Consider the following 22,955-nt stretch of genomic DNA (forward strand, 5'->3'; position numbering starts at 1 on the left):
GTCCCTGGGCCTGCATTAACGCTGGGCCTGGGGCTTTCCCTTCTGCAGGAGCAGCCCTCACCTGGCTCATTGGCTGCCTGCCTTGCCCTCTCTCCTGAGGGGCTGACTTGTTATTTTGGATTGGGGGACTTGGGGCTGGAGAAGAGAAGGCAGTGAGTCAGGGAGAAGTGCCTGGAGCTCCAGGTCCTCCTTCCCCCTCCCCCAGCCCACTCTCTCAGGGGATTCTCCTCTAGGGCCATGGAATATCCCCGTGGAGACGGAGGTGTGGGGCTCTGTTGCTCTGGAGACAAGTTGTCCAGAGCCTCTGGGCCTTGGAGCTGCGAGGGTTCCCGGAAGGGGCAGGCCTGTGTGGTCCCGGCTTGGAGGAGGGCTCGCGAGCAGGAGCGGGGAGGAACACAGAGCGGAGTCATAGTCTTGGCTCTACGTTCATCTCAGTGATGTCCACCCTTTCAGTGTTCATGGATGTGCCCCTAGCCCAGAAGCTAGAAGGCAGCTTGTTAAAGACCTACAAAAAAGACGACTGCCCCAACAAGATGTTCCTGGCCTATAAAGGTAGATGCCTAGTAGTTGCTGAGTCTGTGACTTGATGGATCAGAATTGCCTCTAGGAGGGCAGAATTCTACTGCCACAGAGGAATCGGGAGCTAGCCTGAGCCTCTGCAAGTGGACAGGTCTGTTCCTGTTAGCAGAGTTGCCCAGTGGGGAAAAGAGTGGAAAATCCTCCGATCGTTCCGTGCCCCTGCCATTCTCTGGTGGCTTCCAGAGAATGGTAAGAGCTGTGTCCTCTCCCCCAGCTCCACGCTTTGGCCCAGCATGGGCAATGCACTTTCTTCAGCCTCTTCCTTCTCCCCTCTGTCTCCCCGGTTCCTGAACCAAGAATGGTTCCCCAAATTGACGCTTCTGTGCAGCCAGCCCTTGCCGCTGTGAAAGTCAGCGTTACCTTTGTTTAGTCTCATGTAGCCATAACTCCCACGTTGTATGTCATTTTTACCCTTTAAAATGGCATAGGTTTTAGTCGTCGTCTTTTTTTTAAAGACAAAAATTATGCACATTCACTAACAGCACGTTGTTTTTATAAAGGGGAAAGGAAGGGAAAGTTGTCTTTTCCTAGGTGACTTTCCAAAGCCCCAAGACAGGCAGGACAGACGAATTGTCTGCGGGCTGTCTGTGGAGCCCAGCCTTGGAGACCCCGAGGCCAGGCCTCCAGAGCTCCCTCTGCGGTTCCCTCACAGTCTGCATGACCAAGAAGGGCCAACCCTGGGTTTCTTCCGTGGTGCACAAGATCCGACTACAGATCGCGGAGGATCCCTCCTTGAACTATGAGTACATACCGGTGATGGGCATGAAATCGTTCATCCAGGCCTCCTTGGAACTCCTCTTTGGAAAGCACAGCCAAGTCATCGTGGAGAACAGGGTGAGAAGAAGGGCCCTCCCGCACTTACCCAGACACAGGGATGGGGACCAGAGCGTGCACGATCTTAAACCTGAAAGGGACCTTGCAGGGTCCCTGGCATTGACAAAGGAGACACCTGAGGCTCAGAGAGTCCAAAGCTTTAGTCACTGAGGGGCAGAGCTGGGCTCAGAACCCAAAGCCTGTGCTCTTGGCACCAACCCACATGGTTGATGTGCAGGCTCTCTCAGGGAGGGAACAGTCTAGATCGCAGGTGGTCCTAGTATCACCGTGACTCTTTTAAAGTGTGATTTCTGTTTATTTTTTGCTAATAGGGAGGGGGTGTACACACTGTTGGTGACAGTGGTGCCTTCCAACTTGGGGCCCAGTTCCTCAAAACTTGGCGTCGAGATTCTCAAGTAGTTTACATCATTTCTTCTCAAAAAGGTGAGTGTTCTGCGAGGTGAGGAGGACAGAAGATCCCTGTCTCTGGTTGCTGATTCCCACCCCACTAGCAATCTTCACTGTTGTCCTCATTCTCTGTCGTGAGAAAAATGGTGGACAAGCCAAGGTGTGCTTGTCCCTTTCCTCTTATTGTCCCGCCTTCAACCAGTGACCCTCACGCCCCTTCTCTGGGGCGTCTGCCTCCATCTCTCCATTCCCCGTTTACCAACTGCTGGGGGGCTGTGTTTCCACAGAACCGCACGGACTTATTTTCCAGGACATGGGCTTTACAGTTTATGAATACTCCTTCTGGGACTCCACGCAGCTGTGCCTAGACCCCAACATGCTCCTCAGTGTGGCCGAGGTAGAGGGGCCCAGCTCAGAAAATTCTCCCCAGACCCAATTTAAAGTTTTATTTTCCTTACGTCCCCCACCCCCCCCCCCCCCACCCCCAGTCATCCAAGGTCTTTTCTAGACTTGGATTTGCCTAGCCCTTTAGTAGGAACCAACTAGAAGGATCACATCTCCTCCAAATACCTTGGTACCACTACCACTCGGTAGGGGAAGTGACTGATGAGACAGTCTCTACCTACAGCAGGCCCCACGTGGCTGTGTCTTTGTGATTGGGAACATTGGCAACTGCAAGTTGACACCAAGTCAGTGGGCAAAGTTCATGGCCACCATGAAGGTGAGCCTGACCTCCTGCCTGACTTACCCCCCTCTGACCATCTCCTTTCGCTTCCCAGTCTTATCCTTTTTCCATTCTCCTTTCTCCTACAGAGCAAGCAGATATTCCCATTTTTTGACATTCCCTATCAAGGTTTATCCACGGGTGACCTGGAAGAAGATACTAGATTCTTAGAATATTTTGTGTCTCAAGGCTTTGAGTTCTTCTGCAGCCAGTCTCTGTCCAAGAATTTTGGCATTTATGGTATGGTATGGGCAGAAGGCAAAGGGAGGGCCTGGTGCTGAAGTGGTACCACACCCATGGCACAAACAATGTGTCTGACATCTCCTGCCCTCTGGGAGCTGAGGCGTCCCGTCAGAGCACCGTGGAGGCAGAAGGGAAGAGCGTTGTGCTAGAAGTCAGGTTCTGTGGTGTCATCTCAGCTCAGCTACTAGAACTAGCTACTAAAACTGACTCTGGTTAAATCATTTCTCCCCCTTAGGCCTCTGTTTCCTCAACTATCAGATGAGGGGGTAGGAATTAGTGATCTTTTAAGTCTCTTCCACCTTTAAGACTCTTACTTATGGCTACTTTTTCTGCAAGGAGAGCCTCTGGCAACTTCCTGGGGTCTGGATAGCAGCTTGGCTGGGCTGGGGTGAGGGCCCCATAGTTCAATCCTCTCTTCTGCAATGGTGGAGGCAGAGTCATAGAGGAAGGTCTTGGTAACGGAGGATGAGACTGAGAATGAGCCTGTCTGTCCCCAAACTGTAGATGAAGGAGTAGGGATCCTAGTCGTGGTGGCACTCAACAACGAGCTTCTGCTGTGTGTCCTCTCCCAGCTGATGAACTTCGCCCGGGCCCTGTGGTTGAACCCTCCTACCACGGGTGCTCGCATTATCACCTCCATCCTCTGTAACCCTGCTTTGCAGGGAGAATGGTAAGGGCAAAGGGTGGGGGCGGGAAAGGATGGGCAGAGCCTCTGGATACCTATAGACTTGCTCATTGACAGGATTCAACTGGGTGCTTCTCTTCCTGCCCGTGCCGTCTCTTTACTCCATTCATTCATCAACATTTACTGAGGACCCACTGTGTACAGTGGCAGTGCCTATGCCAAAGGCTGCCATACCTTGGGGAAGTTGGTAATAGGATGTTCTTTTTGGATACAGGCCAATGAATTATTTGAACACTTCCAGATTGCAGGACGAGATTAGGAAGCATCAAGGGCTCTGGCACAATCTGCCTAAGAGCCTGCTTGGCTTGCTTAAATGTGTATGGGCTGAAGTCCCCCTCCCATTCATAACCATCGAGGTCCCTGGCTCCACGGGCTTGCCCTCAGGCACCCTGGTTGGGGGCTTTTGAAGGGAAGAAGGTGGATGAGGATGTTGTTGGGGGTGGGGGCGGGAGAGACAGGACAGACTGGAGCTCACACTCTAATTTCTTGCTGTCATTCCTTTGGCAGGAAGCAGAGTCTGAAAGAGGTTGCAGAGAACATCATGATGATCAAGGAAAAGGTGAAGGAGAAGCTCAGGCTCCTGGGGACTCCTGGCTCCTGGGATCACATCACCCACCAGAATGGGACCCATAGCTATCTTGGACTCAGCTGTAAGTGTCTAGGAGGGGGTAGCTCCACCCTTTCTGACCTTGGGCTTGTATTTGAGCATTAAACTTCACTGACTAGGCGACCAGTCCCTAGCTTCACCCCAGATTTTGATTCTTCCCTGAGGAAAGTGCAGCTGCCTTAAAGACCTTTCTGGATCCCCAGAAATGCTGACACTTCCTATCCGCTATAATCCACCCCGGGCTAGAGGGGAGTTAGAGGTGGCCACCCCAGGATCTGAGACCCTGTGATGATTATTACCAGCCCAACAAGTGGAATACCTGGTCAAGAAAAAGCATATTTACGTCCCCAAGAACGGTCGTATCAACTTCACCTGTATCAATGCCTATAACATAGATTACATCACTCAGAGCATCAATGAGGCTGTCCTCTTCACAATGGACTCAGAGAATCTTCAGAAAGTAAATGACTCCTTGGAATAAAAGCTGTAGTCTCTGCAAAAAATTTGTGCTGATTATTCATTGCTATTGTCATTTCTCTGAAAAGCACTATTTCTCTCCATCTATTTAAGAAGCATTGGTTTGGCCTCAGCAAAGAGGGGAAAAAAGGCCCAAAGAAGAAGGGAATTTTTACCTTCCCTGACCATCTCATATTTACTAAGCATCTACTATGGTGAGGCCCTGATCTGGGGTCCTAGTCTGTTTGGGCTTCTATAACAAAATACCATAGACTGGGTGGTGTCGACGAAAATGATCCATAACCAATCTGTAAATGAAAATTTGGGTGAGTTTATTCTGAGCTGAAATCTGAGGACCATGGCCCGGGGCCTTTCTTCCCGAAGGAAGAAAGGGCACCAAAGAAATGAGGTGTACAGAATGGTTATATACCCCCAAAGAGGGTGCTTTACATATGATTGAAATGTCCCTCCCACAATAGTCGCAAGATTGCCCTGTCAGCACAGCACTTGATGGACACAGCCGCCAAAGTTGGGAGGGGGAGGGAGGTTGCACCTTTATCTCAAGGGCCTTTCCTCTTGCCATAGGGAATCTCTAAAGCAGATATACAATGGATGCTCAACAGCCACGGTCAGGCCCTTTTGGAAAGACAAGGTCAGGCCGAATTAGGTTTATACCGAATGGCTTCCTCATATTCTCCAATATATCCTATTGCTTGCCATTTTTATTTGTCAGTGGCTTATAAACAACAGACATTTATTTCCTGCAGTTCTAGAGGCTGAGAATTCCAAGATCAAGATGTCAACAGATTCAATGTCTGGTGAAGGCCCACTTCCTGGTTCATAAACAGTACCTTCTAGCTGTAACCTCACATGGTAGAAGGAGCAAGGGATCTCTCTGGGGACTCTTTTAAAGGGCACTAATCCACTCACGACGGCTCCACCTTCACGACCTAGCCACGTCCAAATGCTATCACACTGGGGATTCGGTTTCAACGTACACATTTTGAGAGGCCACAAACATTCACCTTTAATTTCTTCAATGATCCATTGTTTGTTGAGAAGCGTGTTGCTTAGTCTCCACATTTTTGCACCTTTCTCTGCTTTTTTCTTGTAGTTGATTTCTAGTTTAATAGCGTTATGATCAGAAAAGATGCTTGATATTATTTCAACTCTCTTGTATTTATTGATGTTTGCTTTGGTTCCCAAAATATGGTCAATCCTTGAGAATGTTCCATGTGCACTTGAGAAGAATGTGTAACCTGCTGTTTTTGGATGAAGTGTTCTATATATATCTATTAAGTCCATCTGGTCTAATTTTTCATTTAATTCTATTATTTCCTTGTTGATTTTCTGTCTGGATGTTCTGTTCTGTCCATTGGTGTTAATGGTGTGTTGAGGTCCCCTACTATTGTTGTTGATGTCTTCTTTTAGTTCTATTAAGAGTTGCTTTACAAATTTTGGTGCTCCTGTGTTGGGTGCGTATATATTTATAAGTGTTATGTCTTCTTGGTGGAGAGTCCCTTTTATCATTATATACTGTCCCTCTTTATCTTTCTTTATCTGTTTTGCTTTGAAATCTACCTTGTCTGATATTAGTGTAGCGACACCTGCTTTCTTTTGTTCATTATTAGCTTGGAGTATTGTTTTCCATCCCTTCACTCTGAGTCTGTGTTTGTCTTTGGGGCTGAGGTGTGTTTCCTGGAGGCAGCATATTGTTGGATCTTGTTCTTTGATCCATCCTGCCACTCTGTGTCTTTTGATTGGGGAGTTCAATCCATTTACATTTAGAGTGATTATTGAGACGTGGGGGCCTACCACTACCATTTTGTGTCTTGTTTTCCGGTTTTCTTCAGTTTCCTTTGTTTCTCGTCCCATGGTTTAATCTGTTCTGATGTAGAGCTGCTACTCTCTGTTGTTGTCCTTCTACTTATCTCCTCTGCTCTTGGTTTTGTAGCCCCTTTCCTTTTTTGGATTTTTCAGGAATGAGGGTTTTCCTGAGAGAGGCCACAAACATTCAAACCATCGTGTCAGGGCATCAAAGGGAATGCAAAAAACAGGTACAATATAGTCCTCTTTCTCCAGAAGTTTACAGTCTAGTTGGGAGATACTCCCATAAAACAGATAAGTAACATTTCAAAGCCAAATGTAATAAAAAGTCACGTAGATTATATAGGCAGTAAATATGTCAGGAATTGAGAACAGAAATACCCTAATGTGTGCCAGAACAGTTGGGAAAGATCTCATGAGGCTTGGATATTGATGGATTGCTAAGACTGGGATAACAGGTAGAAGGGAGCTGGAAAAGATAACCCAGGTCAGAGAACAACCTGAACAAGGGTCACTGGCCTGATAATAAAATATGAATATTTATTGGATATCTACATATACATGGAACTCAGCAAGCCCCCAGGCTACTAAAAGGTCTAAGAGAGCTGCTGCTTTTATGGTGGGCTCCACCCCAGCTGCGGACACATAACTTACATGGTAAAGATGTAGTTCACAAGAAAAGGTGACAGGTAATACACGCTAGATGAGTGTCAATAAAAGGTTAACTCAGCAGAATTTGGTTGTCCAAAGTCAACCTCCCAAAGGTCTTCAGGACTGGCTCCTGACCTGGGAGGGGAGATGACCTCTGAGCCCTTGGAGTAGGCTGCCTGATAAGGGAGGTTTTGTCTGCCTGAGACCCCGAGACATGTGTGACCTCTGTGGCTGGACACTGAGTAGTGAAGGTCAGTTACATGTGCACTGTATGCCTCTGTGACTGACCCCCAGTGAAAACTTTGGTGTCCCTGGTTGGCAACACTTTACACATGTCGTCACACATTAGTGCTGAGAGAACTGAGTGCTGTCTGTGCAATTCAGCTGTGAGAGGGCAACCGGAAGCCTGTGTCTGGTTTCTCCTGGACTCCATCTTATGTGCTTTTTTCCTTTGCTGACTTCAGTCTGTATCCTTTGCCTGTAATGAACTTTAACCACGGGAACAACAGCTTTTCTGGGTCCTACGAGTCCTCCTAATGAGTCATTCAACCTTGGAGACTCCTGATTCCCACAATTAAATTAGGTGCAGAGCTGGGTTTAGCACAAGGGTGTAGGCAAGTCCATTTTCAGCTTCCTCACATTCCCTGAAGATTGCAGAGAAGTGATCAGTCTCATGGGGTCGGGCTTCAGACGGCAAAACCTGTCTGCCAAGGCTAGTGGGCTCCCGCCAGGAACATAAATAGTATCTTTCCCATAGACTCTAATTCTGATGAGAGGAAGCAGAACTTCTGTCTAGAGGTCTCATAAACGAGGAGGGTCACAAGCAAGTTCATGGAGCAAGTGGAGCCATCTCCTTTGATTTCCTGGTGTTTAGAGATGGATTTATCTTGTGTCCCTGTGTTTATCCACAGATGCAAGCTCTTCTCTCAGGTCTTCTGAAGACTCCTTTGTCCCCAGGTTCTAAGGGCTTCTGGCCTCAATGTCAGAAGAACTCTAGAGGAACACTTTGTGCTTGTGGGTGGTATGTTTTAACCTTTTTTTTTTTTTTTTTAAATTGGCACCTGGGCTAACAACTGTTGCCAATCTTCTACTTTTTTTTTTCTTTCTGCTTTTTTCTCCCCAAATCCCCCCACCACATAGTTGCATGTTTTAGTTGTGGGTTCTTCTAGTTGTGGCATGTTTTAACCATTATTTAAAGGTGCATTAGCTGAGGATAGAATTTATTCAGCCAGATTCGCCCTGACCTCCTGAGCCTGAGAAAACAATACTAGTAACTTTCAGATTATGTAGGTGAGAAAGCATTGAACGACCAAAGCGAAACCATTGCCTGGGACCTTTCCTACTAGTGGCTCACATGAAATACAAGGGCTCTGGTGCCCCCGGCCCAGGCTTCAGGTCTTATAAAGCTATGGTAATCAAATGGTGTAATATTGGTGTAAAGGTAGACCAGAATAGAGTATTCAGAAATAATATATATATATATATATATGGATAACTGATTTTTGACAAAGATGCAAAGGCAATGCAACAAATTGTGCTGTAAAACTTGAATATCTAATTGCAAAAACAAAAAGAAAGAAAGAAAAAGAAAAGAACTGCAACCTATACCTTGCACCATACGTAAAATTTAACTCAAAATGAATCACAGGCCTAAATGTAAAATGTAAAACTATAAAACTTCTAGCAGAAAGCACAGGAAAAAATCTTTGTGACTTTGGGTTAGGCAGAGTTCTTAGATACGACATCAAAGCATGACCCATAAAAGATAAAATAGATAAATTCGAATTCGTCAAAATTAAACATTTCTGTTTGAAGTCATTGTTCAGAGAATGAAAAGACAAGCCACAGACTGAGAAAAAAAATTTGCATATCAGATATTTTATAAAGGACTTGTATCTACTAAAGGACTTTCTATTAAAAACTAATAAGAAAACAACACAATTTTTTAAAAGGACAAAAGATGTGAACAGATACTTCTTCAAAAAAAAGATATACAAATGGCAAAAAAGCACATAAAAAGACACTCAACATAAGTAGTCAATAAGGAAATGCAAATGAAAAGACTGACCATACTAAGTGTCTGTGAGGATGTGGGGGAGCTGAAACTCTCATACACTGCTGCTGGGAATGTAAGATGACACAACCACTGTGGAAAACACTTGGCAATTTAAACAGTTAAACACACACTTACCTTACGATCCAGCTATTCCACTACAAGGTATTTGCCTTAGAGAAAAGGAAATGTATGTCCATATAAAATCCTGTGCATGAATGTTCATAGCAGTTTTATTTTTTCTTTTCTTTTTCTTTTTCTTTTTTAATTGCAGTAACATTGGATTATAACATTATATAGCTTTCAGATGTACATTGTAATATATTTCGAATTCTGTGTAGATTACATCATGTTCACCACCCAAAAATTAATTATAGTCCATCCCCTCACGTGTGAGCCTAATCACCCTTTTTGCTCTCCCCCGCCTTCCCCTATGGTAACCACCAATCCAATCTCCATTGCTATGTGTTTGTTTGTCATTGTTTTTATCTTCTACTTATGAGTGAGATCATATGGTATTTGACTTTCTCCCTCTGACTTATTTCACTCAGCATAATACCCTCAAGGTCCATCCATGTTGTCACAAGTGGCCAGATTTCATCATTTCTTATAGCTGAGTAGTGTTCCATTGTGTATAAATACCACATCTTCTTTATCCATTCGTCCCTTGATGGGCACCTAAGTTGCTTCCAAGTCTTGGCTATGGTGTATAATGCTGCGATGAACATAGGGGTGCAAGTATCTTTATGCCTTTGCGTTTTCAAGTTCTTTGGATAAATACCCAGCAGTGGGATAGCTGGATCATATGGTAGATCTATTCTTAATTTTCTGAGGAATCTCATACTGCTTCCCATAGTGGCTGTACCAGTTGGCACTCCCACCAGCAGTGTACAAGGGTTCCCTTCTCTCCACATCCTGTCCAACACCTGTTGTTTCCTGTCTTGTTAATTACAGCCATAGCAGTTTTATTTGTAACAGCCAATAACTAGACACAACCCAAATGTCCATCAACAAGTGAAAGGATTTGAATGCATTAACAAATTGTGGTCTATCTACACAGTGGTACACTACTCAGCAAGAAAGATGAACTGTTGATACGTACAACAGGAATGACTCTCAAAATAATTATGCTGAATAAAAGAAGCTAGACAAAAAAGAGTGCATACTATCTGATTCCATTTGTCTAGTATTCTAGCAAATGCAAACTACTCTGTGATGACAAGAAGATCAGTGGTTGCCTGAGAGGGAGGGATTACCAATGGACACAGGGAACTGTGTCACAGGACACAGGAGGTGGTAGGTATGGTCACTATCTTGATTGTGGTGACAATTTCACAGGTGTATACACATGTCTAAGTTTATCAAATTGCACACTTTAAATATGTGCAGTTTCTCGTTATGTCAATTATACCTCATCTTTAAAAAAAGATATGAGAGTGGGGCTGGCCCAGTGGCGCAGTGGTTAAGTTCACATGTTCCACTTCGACAGCCTGGGGTTCGGCGGTTCGGATCCCAGGTGCGGACATGGCACTGCTTGGCAAGCCATGCTGTGGCAGGCATCCCACATATAAACTAGAGGAAGATGGGCACGGATGTTAGCTCAGGGCCAGCCTTCCTCAGCAAAAAGAGGAGGATTGGCAGCAGATTTTAGCTCAGGGCTAATCTTCCTCAAAAAAAAAAACAACCAAAACAAAAGATATGAGAGGAGTGATAAAAAGTGAAAAAGTCATGCGCCCCAGTGAATTAGAGGTCTAGCAATGAGAGCAGTGTAGACGGTGATGGTCTGCGGGCAGGAAGTGTGAAATCAATATTTCAGTAATGGTGTATTTTCTGGTAATGCTAACCACTTGGGCGTGACCGTGTGAGTGGGTGGCCAGGTGGAGTGGAAGAAGAGCTCATAAGGAAGGAGGACTATTGGCTCTCTTCTTAAGCAGAGGTCCTACTATCCGTACATGCTCTGAAGAGGGAGGTTTCTCCTTGCCACCCTGCAAGATTACTCTTTGATCCAGCAATTCCATTTCTCAGAGTTTATCCTGAGGAAACAAACAAGTGCACAAGAATGTGCATACAAATACGTTTATTATAAAAAAAATTGGAATCTGACTAAATGTTAAGAGAGGATTGCCTGAATAAGTTATAATATATCTATTCCTCTGAATACTATGTAGCCATTAAGAACGAGAAGATAAATATCAGTTTAATGACCTATCAAGCGAGGCAGAAGCATATAGTGGAGTTAAGTACGTGGACCCTGCCACTTCTTACTTGTGTGACCTTTGGCAAGTCACTTATCTATTCTAGTATTTAACTTCTTATCTGTCAAATGGGGCTATCAATCAGGTGCTATCTCATAGAGCTCTCATGAGGATTGAATGAGTTAATATAATGAAAACAGTCTAGGATAGGACCTGGTACACAGTAAGCACCATATTAAGAGTCAGCTATTATCATCATATTTATGATGCCTTCCAGAAAAATAGGTTACAAAACAGTATGTGTCAGAGGACTCCATTTTTGTAAGCAAATTATATTAAAAATTAACATATATTTACATTTATATTTAGAAAAGTCTGAAAAGATATGCTTCTAAGACATTTCTAGATGATGAGACTATGAATAACATTCCTCTTTTATCCATTTTTTTATTACTTTCACATAAAAAACTACTTTTATTTAAAAAATATGTATTAGGTGATTCTCAGTGACTAGATTTGCATAGCTTTTGGGGAAAGAAACTTCAAAGGAAAAAATATTAAAATTTTTTTAACTTTAATTTTAAAAGTTTTATTAACGAAGATTACATTTCAGCATTATCTAGTGAAAAATTGTAAACATCTTAAGAATCCAACAATAAGGGTATGGTTAAGTAACCACATCAATTTAGTGGAGTAGTATGCATTCATTAAAACGATAGTTATTAAAACCAGGTAGCAACCAGGGAAATACTTATATAATAAATAAAAGAAGAATACAAAATTGCATGTGTGTGAGCGGAGGATAACGTGAAAGACTGGAAATAGGTGATTTGTTAAGAATGGTAGGAGGTGGGCAATTTTCCCATTTGGACTTCATACTGGAGTGCAGTCAACGGGCTGGAATCAACACATTTTCACTTTTTGTTCTTAGGGGCTTGTCTTCCTTTGCAACCCAGCCTTGGACACTGGAAACATGAGGGCTTAGGGTGAGTAAATTGTCAGTAAATGCATCTGGCTCTTCCGAGGAGTCCAGACTGTAACAATGACCACTACTATTGTAGCGAACGGTTGTTGAACGCTTGTCTGGAGCTGTACCGTTCTAATGGACTTTACGTCCATCATCTCATTTAATCCTCAGAACAGTTCAAAGAGGTAGGTTATTATTATTACGATCATCCTTGATTATAGAGTCTTGGCGAACATCCATAACCTGCCTAGCCCAGGTCACACAGTTGTTAAGGTGTGCAGAGGTCCACGCGCTTGGTGCCTTGACCTCTGCTACGGGTGCTGCCTTCTCCCATCCAGGCTGCTCCCATCACCCCTTCATTTTCGCCCCCCAAGGGCTCTTGCACCTACCCTGAGGAGATAATAAGCAGCCAGAGCAGGGCCCAGAGGGCGGCTGCCCGGGCGGGGAGGAGCCTCCAAGGTCCCCGTGCCTGGAGCCAACTGTACCGCTTGCGGAGAACGAAGAGCTGCAGAACTGCGTCCCCTCGGAGCAGATACTGTCCTCTGCGCGGGAGGATGACTTACCCACAGGGGCTGGTACGGACAAGGAAATAAAGGACCGGGTAGGAGGGAGAGACTGGCCCACAGCCCTTCTTAGGACGGGAAAGCCCTGTGAGCGGACGCTCGGCGCCACCAGCGGCTCTAGAATAGTCGCGGGCCGGCCTGACTGCGAAAGGCCAGGGTCCGCGGCCCGGGAGCCAGGCGGTTTCTGCACACACTGCGGCCCAGCCTTTCCTGGTGGCAGTCAGGTCCCTCCCCGGCCCTGCTGCCGGCCCACGTGGACTGGCTGGCCCGGGCTTCCTCAAGGATCTCCCGTGGGTGTGTTGGGGAGGAGGGCGCCGAGGAGGAAGGAATTCAAAGTAGAGTAATCGACGCCCCGCGACTTGCCGTCGGGGATCTTGGTCTTCAAGCGAATCCGCCTCTGCAGGTGCTTGGCAGCTCTGAGGTTCTCCCTGCAGGGGCAGCCTGGGATTCCAGAGGGTTCCAGAGGATCCCAAGGACCTGCGTGCCCGCGTCTCCCGCCGGGTGCGCGCACTGAGCTTTGCCCAGCGTTCTTGGGCTGCCTTCTCCCCTTCTGCACGGCTGTGGGTCCCAGCAAGACCCAGCAGTAAAAGAGAAAGGGCGGCGGGAGGATGAGCCCTGCCCAGCTCGGCAGGAGGCTGCGGGCGCACCACGAGGAAGCCCAGTGCCGGGGCGCTTCTTCCAGCCCGGGACCCCCGTTCCCGCTCTCCGCAGGCGGAGATGGCCCAAGGCTCGGCCCCAAACCCTCGTGAGTCGGGGGGACCTTGGGTCGGGAGGACGCCCCAGTTTCGGCTGAGGGATGTCGAGGATGGGGTTCTGCGGCGGGGCAAGCGCACAGCATCCCGGACGTCGCGGACCGCGGAGACCAGGGGCAATACCCGCGGCCGCGCTCCCGACCACGGGCGCGGGGCTATGGGCCCACGACCGGCCTGCCCCGAGCGAGGGGCCAGGGGTGGAAGAGAGGCGTTCTCGACCTAGCCATCAGCCTGGGGTCCTGGGCTGGGGTTGGGGCTCCCGCCCCGGAGAGGGACCAGAGGGCGAACCGCAGCGGCACGGGGGTAGCGGCGAGGGTGGAGGGGGTGTCTCGAGACTGCTCTTGAGCGCCCCCAGCAGGCCCTCGCCTTTGCGCGGGGTTTCCATGTTATCTGGGCTCTGGGGTCTTCCTGGGCGGCCCAATTGTGTGCTCGCACGCTCCTCTCGCTCACCCTTCTCCGCAATTTAAGATTTAAGCGCCATTCCTCGCTCCCTCATCACACTCCAGCCACACCAGTCTTCTTCCAGTTTCTTGAATAGAAAGGAGTCTTTCTGTCTCAGGGCCTTTGCACATGCTGTCTCTTCTGCCGGTAACACTTTCTTCTTTCTTGCAAGGTCAGCTCTTTCACATTGTGTGGGTCTCAGCTCTCAGCTTAGATGTCTCCCTCTCAGAAAGGCTTTTATCTAACCATCCTACAGAGCAAGGCCTCCCCTTTCCCACAAACATGTTTATTTCCTCCCCTTCTTATTTCCTTTAGTCTTCCTGCCACACTTTGTATTTATTTTATACTCTGACTTTGCTAATTTAATGTAAAATAGGGCAAGGGACATATTTGTCTCTTTAAGCCTGTGACTGACAAATAACAGGTTCTCAAATATTTATGCTGGCATGTTTATTAATTAATTGACTCCTTGCTCCAGAGAACTGTAGAGCCAGAAAATGCCGCCTGAGATAGGGCAGTTCTGCAGAAATTTGTGCTATTTGCAGCAGCCCCAATCTATTAAGGTATAGGTTGGCACCGAAGGTCTTTGGTCCCTGAATTCTCCCTTAGAGGCTTTAGGTGCTACTCTGAAGGGCAGTCTTCCTGGGTGGGCAGACAGGGTCTGGCACTCAGGAGCTCAATAAATCTGGAACACAGTGTGGGGTAGGCCTCCCATGGGCGGTCCTGGCTCTTCTCCATGCTCCCTTTGAGGCAGACTCAGTGCATCATCACATTGCTCTGAAACTGATCTCACTGCTCAGAGCTGAAGCCCCCATGGGGATGTGGAGAGGTGAATATACTCCATATGGCAAACTCAGGCAAATCCCCATTAGACCTCCCTGTTCCCCCAAAGTTCCTTGCTGGCTACCAGCTGCCTCCTTTTCCTCCCCTGCCTCTCACCTGTTTACAACCTCTCAAATCTCTAGGCCTTGAGCAGCTCGGTTCAGACCCTAAGGTTATACCCCACACTAGGCACAGTCCAGCCTCTAGAAGGCAGTCCAGAGGGCACCTCTTGTTGCTGCAGCGTGCCCCCTGGGGTGTCACTTCCCCCTACATACTCCTGAGCAGCTTATTTAGCATTTCTCCATTGAAAACAGATTTCCTTGGAGGTGGTGGGGAGGAGGGGGGTGTATTCCGTACTTAATAAAAATTAACTTTTCTCCATTGTATTACAGTTTAGAAAATAAGGATAGTCTAGTGGTTAGGAGAAGGTGCTTTGGAGTGGGGCAGACCTGGGTTCAAATCTGTGCTCGGTATTTATCTGTCTGACCTTGGGAAAATTACCTGTAAGGCTCTGTTTTCTCCTCTGTAAAATGGGGGTGAAAATACTCTTGCATGGGTTGTGGTGAGGAGGAATAAGATTATGTCTGTAAAGAGCATAATGAGTGCTCAAAAAGAGTTATTATTATTAGAAGTCTTCCAGAAGGTTCTGTGGTCACTAAAGTCCTCGGGAGAGAACCCAAGGAGCCACCTGAGGCCTCAGAGGATTGCGAAAGGCCTCTGTGTAAACTCCTCTCGTCTCTGGCTTCCCAAGAATGTCTGCAGGTGATGACCCTTCCCTCGGGATTGCGCGTCAATCTTTCTCCTGGCTCTTTGCGCCACTTTCCCCTCTGTGATGTCCTTGGCACGCTTTGACTTCCTGCCTCCCTCTGTCCACAACTGTGGTCAAATCTCAGGAGGGGATACTCTTGGGCATCGTGTGCTTTACAGGTCTAGATTGTTTGAGGAAGGAGCTGGATAAATGACCCTCTGGATGCTAATCTCCAAGGGTGCTGTTGGCGGCTCTTGGCCTTTTCTGGGTTGAGGACCTCTTTGGGAATCTGAGGAAAGGCAAAGAATGTCTCCCTAGAAAAATATACCTTCCCGTGTGCACACGAGGTTTGCATACAATTTCAAGGCCTCCTGGCCTCAGGAGTCCAGTGCCCCCTGAGCGTCCTTGGGACCAGGCAGCCCAGAGGACAGTTCTTCAGCCCCTCCCTGGGCAGCCGCTCATAGAGCTGCAGCAGCAGAAAAACAAGCAAACCTAAACTCTTTTCTCTTTTCCTGCCTTCCCTTTGTCAGGAGGTACCAAAACAAAGAAATCATAAGTGCTTTACTGAGGGGGGAGACAAAAAGTAAATACACCAGTGGGTTTTTTTTGAGGAAGATTAGCCCTGAGCTAATATCTGCTGCCAATCCTCCTCTTTTTGTTGAGGAAGACTGGCCCTGAGCTAACATCTGTGCCCATCTTCCTCTACTTTATATGTGGGACGCCTACCACAGCATGGCTTGCCAAGCAGTGCCATGTCCACACCCGGGATCCGGGCCGGTGAACCCCGGGCAGCCAAAGCAGAATGTGCGCACTTAACCGCTGCACCCCTGGGCCGGCCCCTACACCAGTGTTTAAAGATAGCCTTTGGGAGACTAGAAATGACTGAGCTGATAGGAGTGTATTTTAGGAGCTCCAAGAGGATTCATGGTTCAGTGAAAAAGATGTATGGCAATCAAGAAGAACTCGAGATCTGAGTGGGGACTAGAGGGTTAGAACTCGGGGGCAGAACGGTGTTGAAAATGTTACTGGGGTTAAGGTGAAGAGTTCTGGAGACGGGTGGCCCAAGGATGTGAAGTGGTTAACATTAGTGAACTGTACACTTAAAAATGTAAATTTTATGTTTTGTGTGTTTTACCACAATTAAAAAAAAAAAAACTTACTGGGCAACACGTCCATGTCCTCCATGAGAACTTTTGGGGGTCTACCCTACCAGACCCAGAGCAGCTCACCACCCCTTCCTATCGGGGAGCTCACCTCCTACCAGAAAGTGCAGAAGCTCAGTGACTGAGCTTGGGTCCAGGACCTGTTCGGTCAAGGGCAAGCTGGTGATGGACGGATCACTGATGTGGGGCCAGTGGTGGCATTAGCATAAAGCTCTGGGAACCGTGGGTTTTGTTGGAGGAGGGGTTGGGGTAAAGTAGGCAGGGGTTGTGGAGGAGAGGGCGTGAGGCGGGCCTGCAGGGGTGTCCTGCCGTCCCTCTGAGTCTCGAAGGTGCTGTGGGAAGGAAGCTTGCTCCCCCCCGAATGTGAATCTGAAGGCTCCCACGTTGACCCTCTCCGGTGTCCTGACTTTGGAGACAGCAGGTGGTGCTGTTTAGCAAACTCGGGAGCCAAGAAGGAGAAACCTGAACTTTTAACTTGAGAAATGGGACACCTCTACCTGGGGACCCTCTCCCTTCCATCTGCCAGAGCCGAGGAGGGTGTGGGAGACGGGGCTCTTCCCTGACCTCTGAAGAACTCCTCAGCTGGCCCCAGGGAGGGGGGAGGGCTGGGATCTGCTCTCCTGTGTATTTCCCACGTGTGCTGGTATCCCAGATGTCTCTGGAATGCGGCTCAGGTGAAGTCCTGGGTGGTGGCCACTCGGAGCTTGTCTGGGAGGCGGTCACACACCCCTGCACTAGCCAGGCTCACTCACCCTCTGCCCAGCTCACCGTGGCTCCAATGGCTCTGCCTGCTCGCCCTGCCCCTGGGACCCCTCCTTTCCTTAGAACACTCTCTGAAAGTCTGGACTTCACTGTAAAATAGACCAAAAGCTTGGAAAGCATCTCCATAAACATATTTCTAAATTTCAGGCTTTTATCTAGCGAGCTCTGGTTCCGGAAAGCACACATGGGAACTCGCTGGTGAACTGCGGGGCTGTCTGCGGGGGTTACGGCGCTGGACGAGGGAGGAGGTCTCCCTCCATCCTGTGAATCCGGATTTGATTGTTTCACTGGGCTTTGTCCCCAACAATGACAGGATTCTGGGGAATGAAAACACAGCACTGGTTTGACCGCTTCAGCAAGTTTTAAAAAGCCCCACATACCAAAGTCCAGCGTGCCTTTGGGACTCCATGGCATGCGGGTCACTCTTAGCACACTGTCATGCCCCTCCCCTTGTTTTTCCTCTGCCTCACCTTCCTCATGGTGTTCTAATTTGTGTTGTTTAACTTCATTTATGTGGTTTTGTAAATGGCCTTAAATCTGTTTTGAAACTGGGCAGGGTACAAATAACCAGAAAGGAAAACATAACTCTAAAAGGTTAGATGTTTTGATATGGGCTGAACCTTCTGCTAATGTAGAAAAATAACCACATCCCTTAGTGACTGTAATACCCAGAATCTCCCAAGACTGCTGGTAGAGAGAGGATCTCCTCAGGGAAACAGGCGACAGAACCTCACTGCCTTGACTTCTGACCCCTGGCATTCCTGATAGCTCCCTGTGGCATCTTTCTGGAGTTGCTGCTCTTACCACCAAGCTTTAGGGTGGGGTGGGGGCTAGGATTCCCCTTTAACCATTTTGCCATTTGGACTCATGACTTCTCCCTCAGTACTCCCTGAAGAGCTTCTAAAGCTCCAAACTCATAAGGCCTGAACCTTTGAAATAAAAAAGACTAGGAGACAAGCAAAATGTAAACAGAAAATAAAAGGAAACTAGGTCATCCAAATGATAGCTTAAGATTTTTTATCTTATTTTCCATTAGAGGGACCCCTCTTCCCTGGTCTCTAACCTGCCACCAGACAGTGCTGCCATCTTAGGATACAGCCACATCCCCCTTCCAAGTCTGGAGCTAAGAGAGCAAGGCCGAGGCAGAAAGAGGGAAAGTCCTCGTCTGCCAGTGTTCCCAAGGCTCCTCTCTTGGTTTTATTTTCTATCTGAGACTCTGCTTCTTTTCCAGATGATTCACACTGGGAGTGACTCCCCTTTTGATGCTGTCTGTATTGGAATAATGCCCCACATGGTGACCTCAGCTTTTATACAGATCCAATCAGGACCGTGGTCATGTTACTATACTGGTTACAAACCTAAGCAATCATCAAGCTGCAGGAGCTCTCATTCCCCTTCCTCAACAGAATGGTCCTTCCAACACACCTTCCTAGGGCCGCTTTCAAACCAGATGATGTTGCGTAACTTCCAGCACCAACCTTGGCTTTTAGTTTTAACTCATTTCTTCCCCCAATCTTTAAAGATGAAGGTAGCCATAAAAAATACTTAGATGTCTCCAACCAGAAGCCTTGGCTCAAACACCTCAGAGAAGGCAGGTAAAAACTTCTAAGTGTTGAAAAGGCATTTTTATCATCAAATTGGATTTCCAAGTGTTTTAGAGATGGAAGAGACTGCAGAGATCATTTAATGCCATTCTTGCAGAGTACTGAGGCTGCAAGTGATTAAACGACTTACTCAAGGTCCCAGAGCCAGTCTAAACCAAGATTTATGCCTATTGATTCCCAGATCACTCCCTTTCTCACTACACTACTCATATTGGCCTCTTTCATATCTAAACAGAAGTGTAATCATGACTGGAACTTTCTGTACAGAAGTAGATGATATATATAAATTCAAACACATGCATACATATATACACATGCAAGATAATAGAATTAGGAGTTAAAGTGATTGAGGAATGATTATTTGTGTTATGTATACAATTTTAGCTGTTTGTGATGTGTGTCTTAAGCTATGCACAGGAGCAAATCTGGACTCCTAATAGATGGAATGAATGAATGCATCTAGGGAGAAGAAAATTTAATTCCATACACTGAATGCAGAGCTCTAGCAGAAACAGTGAAATTTACACATGGTCCTACACTTTAGAAGTTCATGAACAGTAGACATATGCTTAAATAGTTCTAATATAAAGCAGACTTTGATCAACATTGCCACAATTTAATAAGGAGTTTAGGATCGCTATGTGTGAAAAAAGCAGTAATACAAACAAGGAAACTTACTAGTAAGTACAAGCAAATTACACGTATATAGGTATGTAGTGGGTGTGTATATACATGTGTATAAATATGTACTGGCTGCCCACTCACATACATGTTACTTTTCACTGTATTATAAGTATCCAGTAAACAAGGATGGTGTCATTTGGGATGAATTCTTATACAACTTCCAGCTCAGCTTTATGTAAACAAAGATACTTAATGGTATCTCTCTTATCTCTTGGTTTGGTTCTATGGTCTGATGAAGCAAATATATTTCCAGTCCAGACCTCTCCTCTGAGCTTCACACCCATATATCCAACAGTCTGTTTACCATCCTCTTGGGTGTCTCCAAGGTTCCCAAATCTCAGCATGTCCGAAATGGAACCTGACCCTTCTTCCAGTGTTCCCCATCTCAGTTAATGGCATCAGTGTCCACACAGTTATGCAAACCAGAAACCTGCAGCCAGAACATAATCTCCCTAAGGGCAGGGACCTAGCCTGTTTTGTTTTCTGCTGCATCTTCAAGACCTAGAACAGCGCATGACACAGAGTGGGTATTTAGTGGAATTACTACCTGCAGTCTCTAGACTGCATTCATTTCCCTCCACCCCTACCTTACTACTTGATCCAAGCTGCCATAACCTCTCACTGGCACTACTGCAACAGCCAGCTAACTAGTCTCCCTTCACCCATGCTCAGCCCCATTTCTGTCTGTCTTCCACTCTTCAGCCAGTGACCTTTTCAAAATGTAAATCTGATCCTTGCCATGGCCTCTGAGGCCTTGCATGGTCTGTATCCTACTCACCTTCCAGCCTTATCTCATACCATGATCACCCTTGCTCTTTAGATCCAGTCAAGTTAGCCTTTTTCACAATGCTGCCTATCTCTTGCTGTCTCCTGCTATAGGGCCTTTGCTCATACTGCTTTCTCTGCTTAGACCATTCTTCCCCTCTTCACCCACTTAACTTCTACTCATCCTCCAGATGTCACTCTTAGGAAAGCTTAGAGTATTAGGTCCTGTAGGTCCTGATGTCAAATGTATTTGATGGAGAAGTCACAGTCAAAACAACTTGCAAAATGCTGATAAGAGATACCATCATAATACTTGTTATGGTTTCATTTTTACATTTGTTTGCGTAATTATCTTTTGCATAAAACTTTTAACAACTTGTAAGAAGTTTTTGTCTGTCTTCCTATATGAGGTCAAGGATCTAGTCAAAAACCATTAAAACATAAGTCACCATTTCTCTCTTTCTTGTATTTACCTATATTCTTTTTTTTTTTTTTCTATTGGATATAAATCCTCAGGAAATAGGCCCTACTCTGGTTTTGGATTGAAGTTTATAAAGATCCTTCCCCAGGACAATATGAATGTTTAATAATGTTTAATAAAAATATCCCATGATGACAGATTGTGAGGTCCTCCTGAACTGTGAATACCTTGTGGGATCGTTTGAGTGAATTTAGCCTGGAGACAGGAGATGGACCTTTGGAAGTCTTTTCTCACCCTGTGATATTAGGATTCAGTAAAATTGAGCAAAGAGGGGCCTTTCCAGGTTATCATCTGCCATATGTCTTCTCTTCTTGTAAGAGGACCAGAGAATGGGTAAATTGACTGAATATTACATAGTAAGATGGTTAGAATTACTCAGGTAGACTAGATGTTTCAAACAGAACCTGTAAATATGGGGGTTTATTATATGATAAAGAAGGATCATAAATCCAAGAGGGGAAAGGCCAGGTTAGTGAATTCATTATGTCTTACTATTTATTTACCATTTTGTGGAAAAAAGTGAATTTTAATATTATACTACATCATTTACCAATATAAATTCCAGAAAGATTAACATGTAAAATAGTACAAATTCAAGCCAAAAAAGGCTATATGAAAACATAAGTGAATTATTTGAAATCCAGAGGTAGGGAGAACTTCTAAGCTTAAGAGTAATAGAAAACATTACCCCCTCCCCCCATAAAGAATATTTTCAGCTATTCAAAAATGCAAAATTAATGACCAAATTAAAAGGTAAAAAACAAAATGAAGGAAAAAATAGATTATCAGAAACTAAGCAAAGGGTCAATATCTGTATTATATAAGGATATTTATAAATTAATTTAAAAAAACCTTAAGACTCCAATAGAGAAATTGGGCAAAGGATGTGAACAGACAGTTCATGTGTAAAATAAAATAATTGACACACAAGAAAAAATATTCAACTTTGTCAAAAATCAAAGAAATGCAATCACACTATTTTGTACTTGCATAGTGCAGAAATTATCATTTAATCTATCAAATTAACAGGAATATAAAGTGTATAATACTCAATATTGGTGAAGGCTTTGTGAAATAGCTTTTCCAATACATTATTGGAGGGAGTGATACTTGTCATTATGTATAATGAATATTAAGAATGTTCACAGCTTTTGATCCACTTCCCAGGATACATCCTAAGTAAAAAAAGTTAAGAAAATAAATCTAAATATGGACAGTCTTTTATGTACAAAGATTTTCATGTAAGTGTTATTTATAGTATAATGTTTGAAAATAGGGAGATGGTTAAAAACTAGTGTACATTAATGAAATTAAGCAAACTTTGGAAATTAAGTATACGAAAGTTCTGATAAAATGAGAAAATGAGGAGAAAAATAGGATACAAAATTGCACATACAGTATAATCTCAACTACTTTAAAGGAAAGTGTGCATAGAAAAAACACTGGAAAAATGCACACTGGAGAGTGATGTCAGCATCATGGCCAAGTTAGCTGTTACCTCAGTCTCTCCTCACTAAGTTACAACCAAATGGTCATTCATTAACCAACAGAGGATTCCCTACAAACCACAATAGGACATCTGAGAGATCCATGTAGCCATACATCTGAAGGTGGGAGTACTGGCTCTCTGGGAAGCAGTGGAAGGAGGTGAGTGGATCCCCTCCACATCCACAGCAGTAGGGATCTAGATCAGGGTCCTCACACAGCAGCCAGTGTGTGACTATAAGATGAGGCTGCGGGGCAGGCAGACCTGCATGTGAATGCTTCACTTTCAGACTTGCAGCCCAGCCCACGGGAATGCTCCACACTGAGTGGTGCAGCGTAGCCACCGCGTGGGTCCCCCCTCCACACACAGCAGCCCAAGTGAACCACCTGTGAGCACAGAGCAGGCCTGAGTGCATGTAAAAGAAAGCACCCCCCACCCTGTGCACCAGCTCAGCTGTCCTTGGCCAAGGCAGTGGA

At 45.8% G+C, this 22,955-nt stretch overlaps 1 protein-coding gene across 1 annotated transcript in view; it reads left to right on the top strand.

The window, feature by feature from the left end:
• The first annotated feature begins 437 nt into the window (after nt 1-437).
• Nucleotides 438-22,955, top strand: part of GOT1L1 (glutamic-oxaloacetic transaminase 1 like 1) — a 33,603-nt gene continuing 11,085 nt past the window's right edge. The window contains exons 1-9 of the mRNA XM_046648811.1: nt 438-552; nt 1,232-1,413; nt 1,725-1,836; nt 2,088-2,197; nt 2,429-2,521; nt 2,614-2,764; nt 3,272-3,437; nt 3,960-4,102; nt 4,362-4,519. Coding sequence (XP_046504767.1) covers nt 438-552; nt 1,232-1,413; nt 1,725-1,836; nt 2,088-2,197; nt 2,429-2,521; nt 2,614-2,764; nt 3,272-3,437; nt 3,960-4,102; nt 4,362-4,519 — 1,230 coding nt within the window. The remainder of the gene's footprint in view (nt 553-1,231; nt 1,414-1,724; nt 1,837-2,087; nt 2,198-2,428; nt 2,522-2,613; nt 2,765-3,271; nt 3,438-3,959; nt 4,103-4,361; nt 4,520-22,955) is intronic.

This window comes from Equus quagga, chromosome 22, assembly GCF_021613505.1.
Source record: "Equus quagga isolate Etosha38 chromosome 22, UCLA_HA_Equagga_1.0, whole genome shotgun sequence".
Classification (NCBI taxonomy): Eukaryota; Metazoa; Chordata; class Mammalia; order Perissodactyla; family Equidae; genus Equus; species Equus quagga.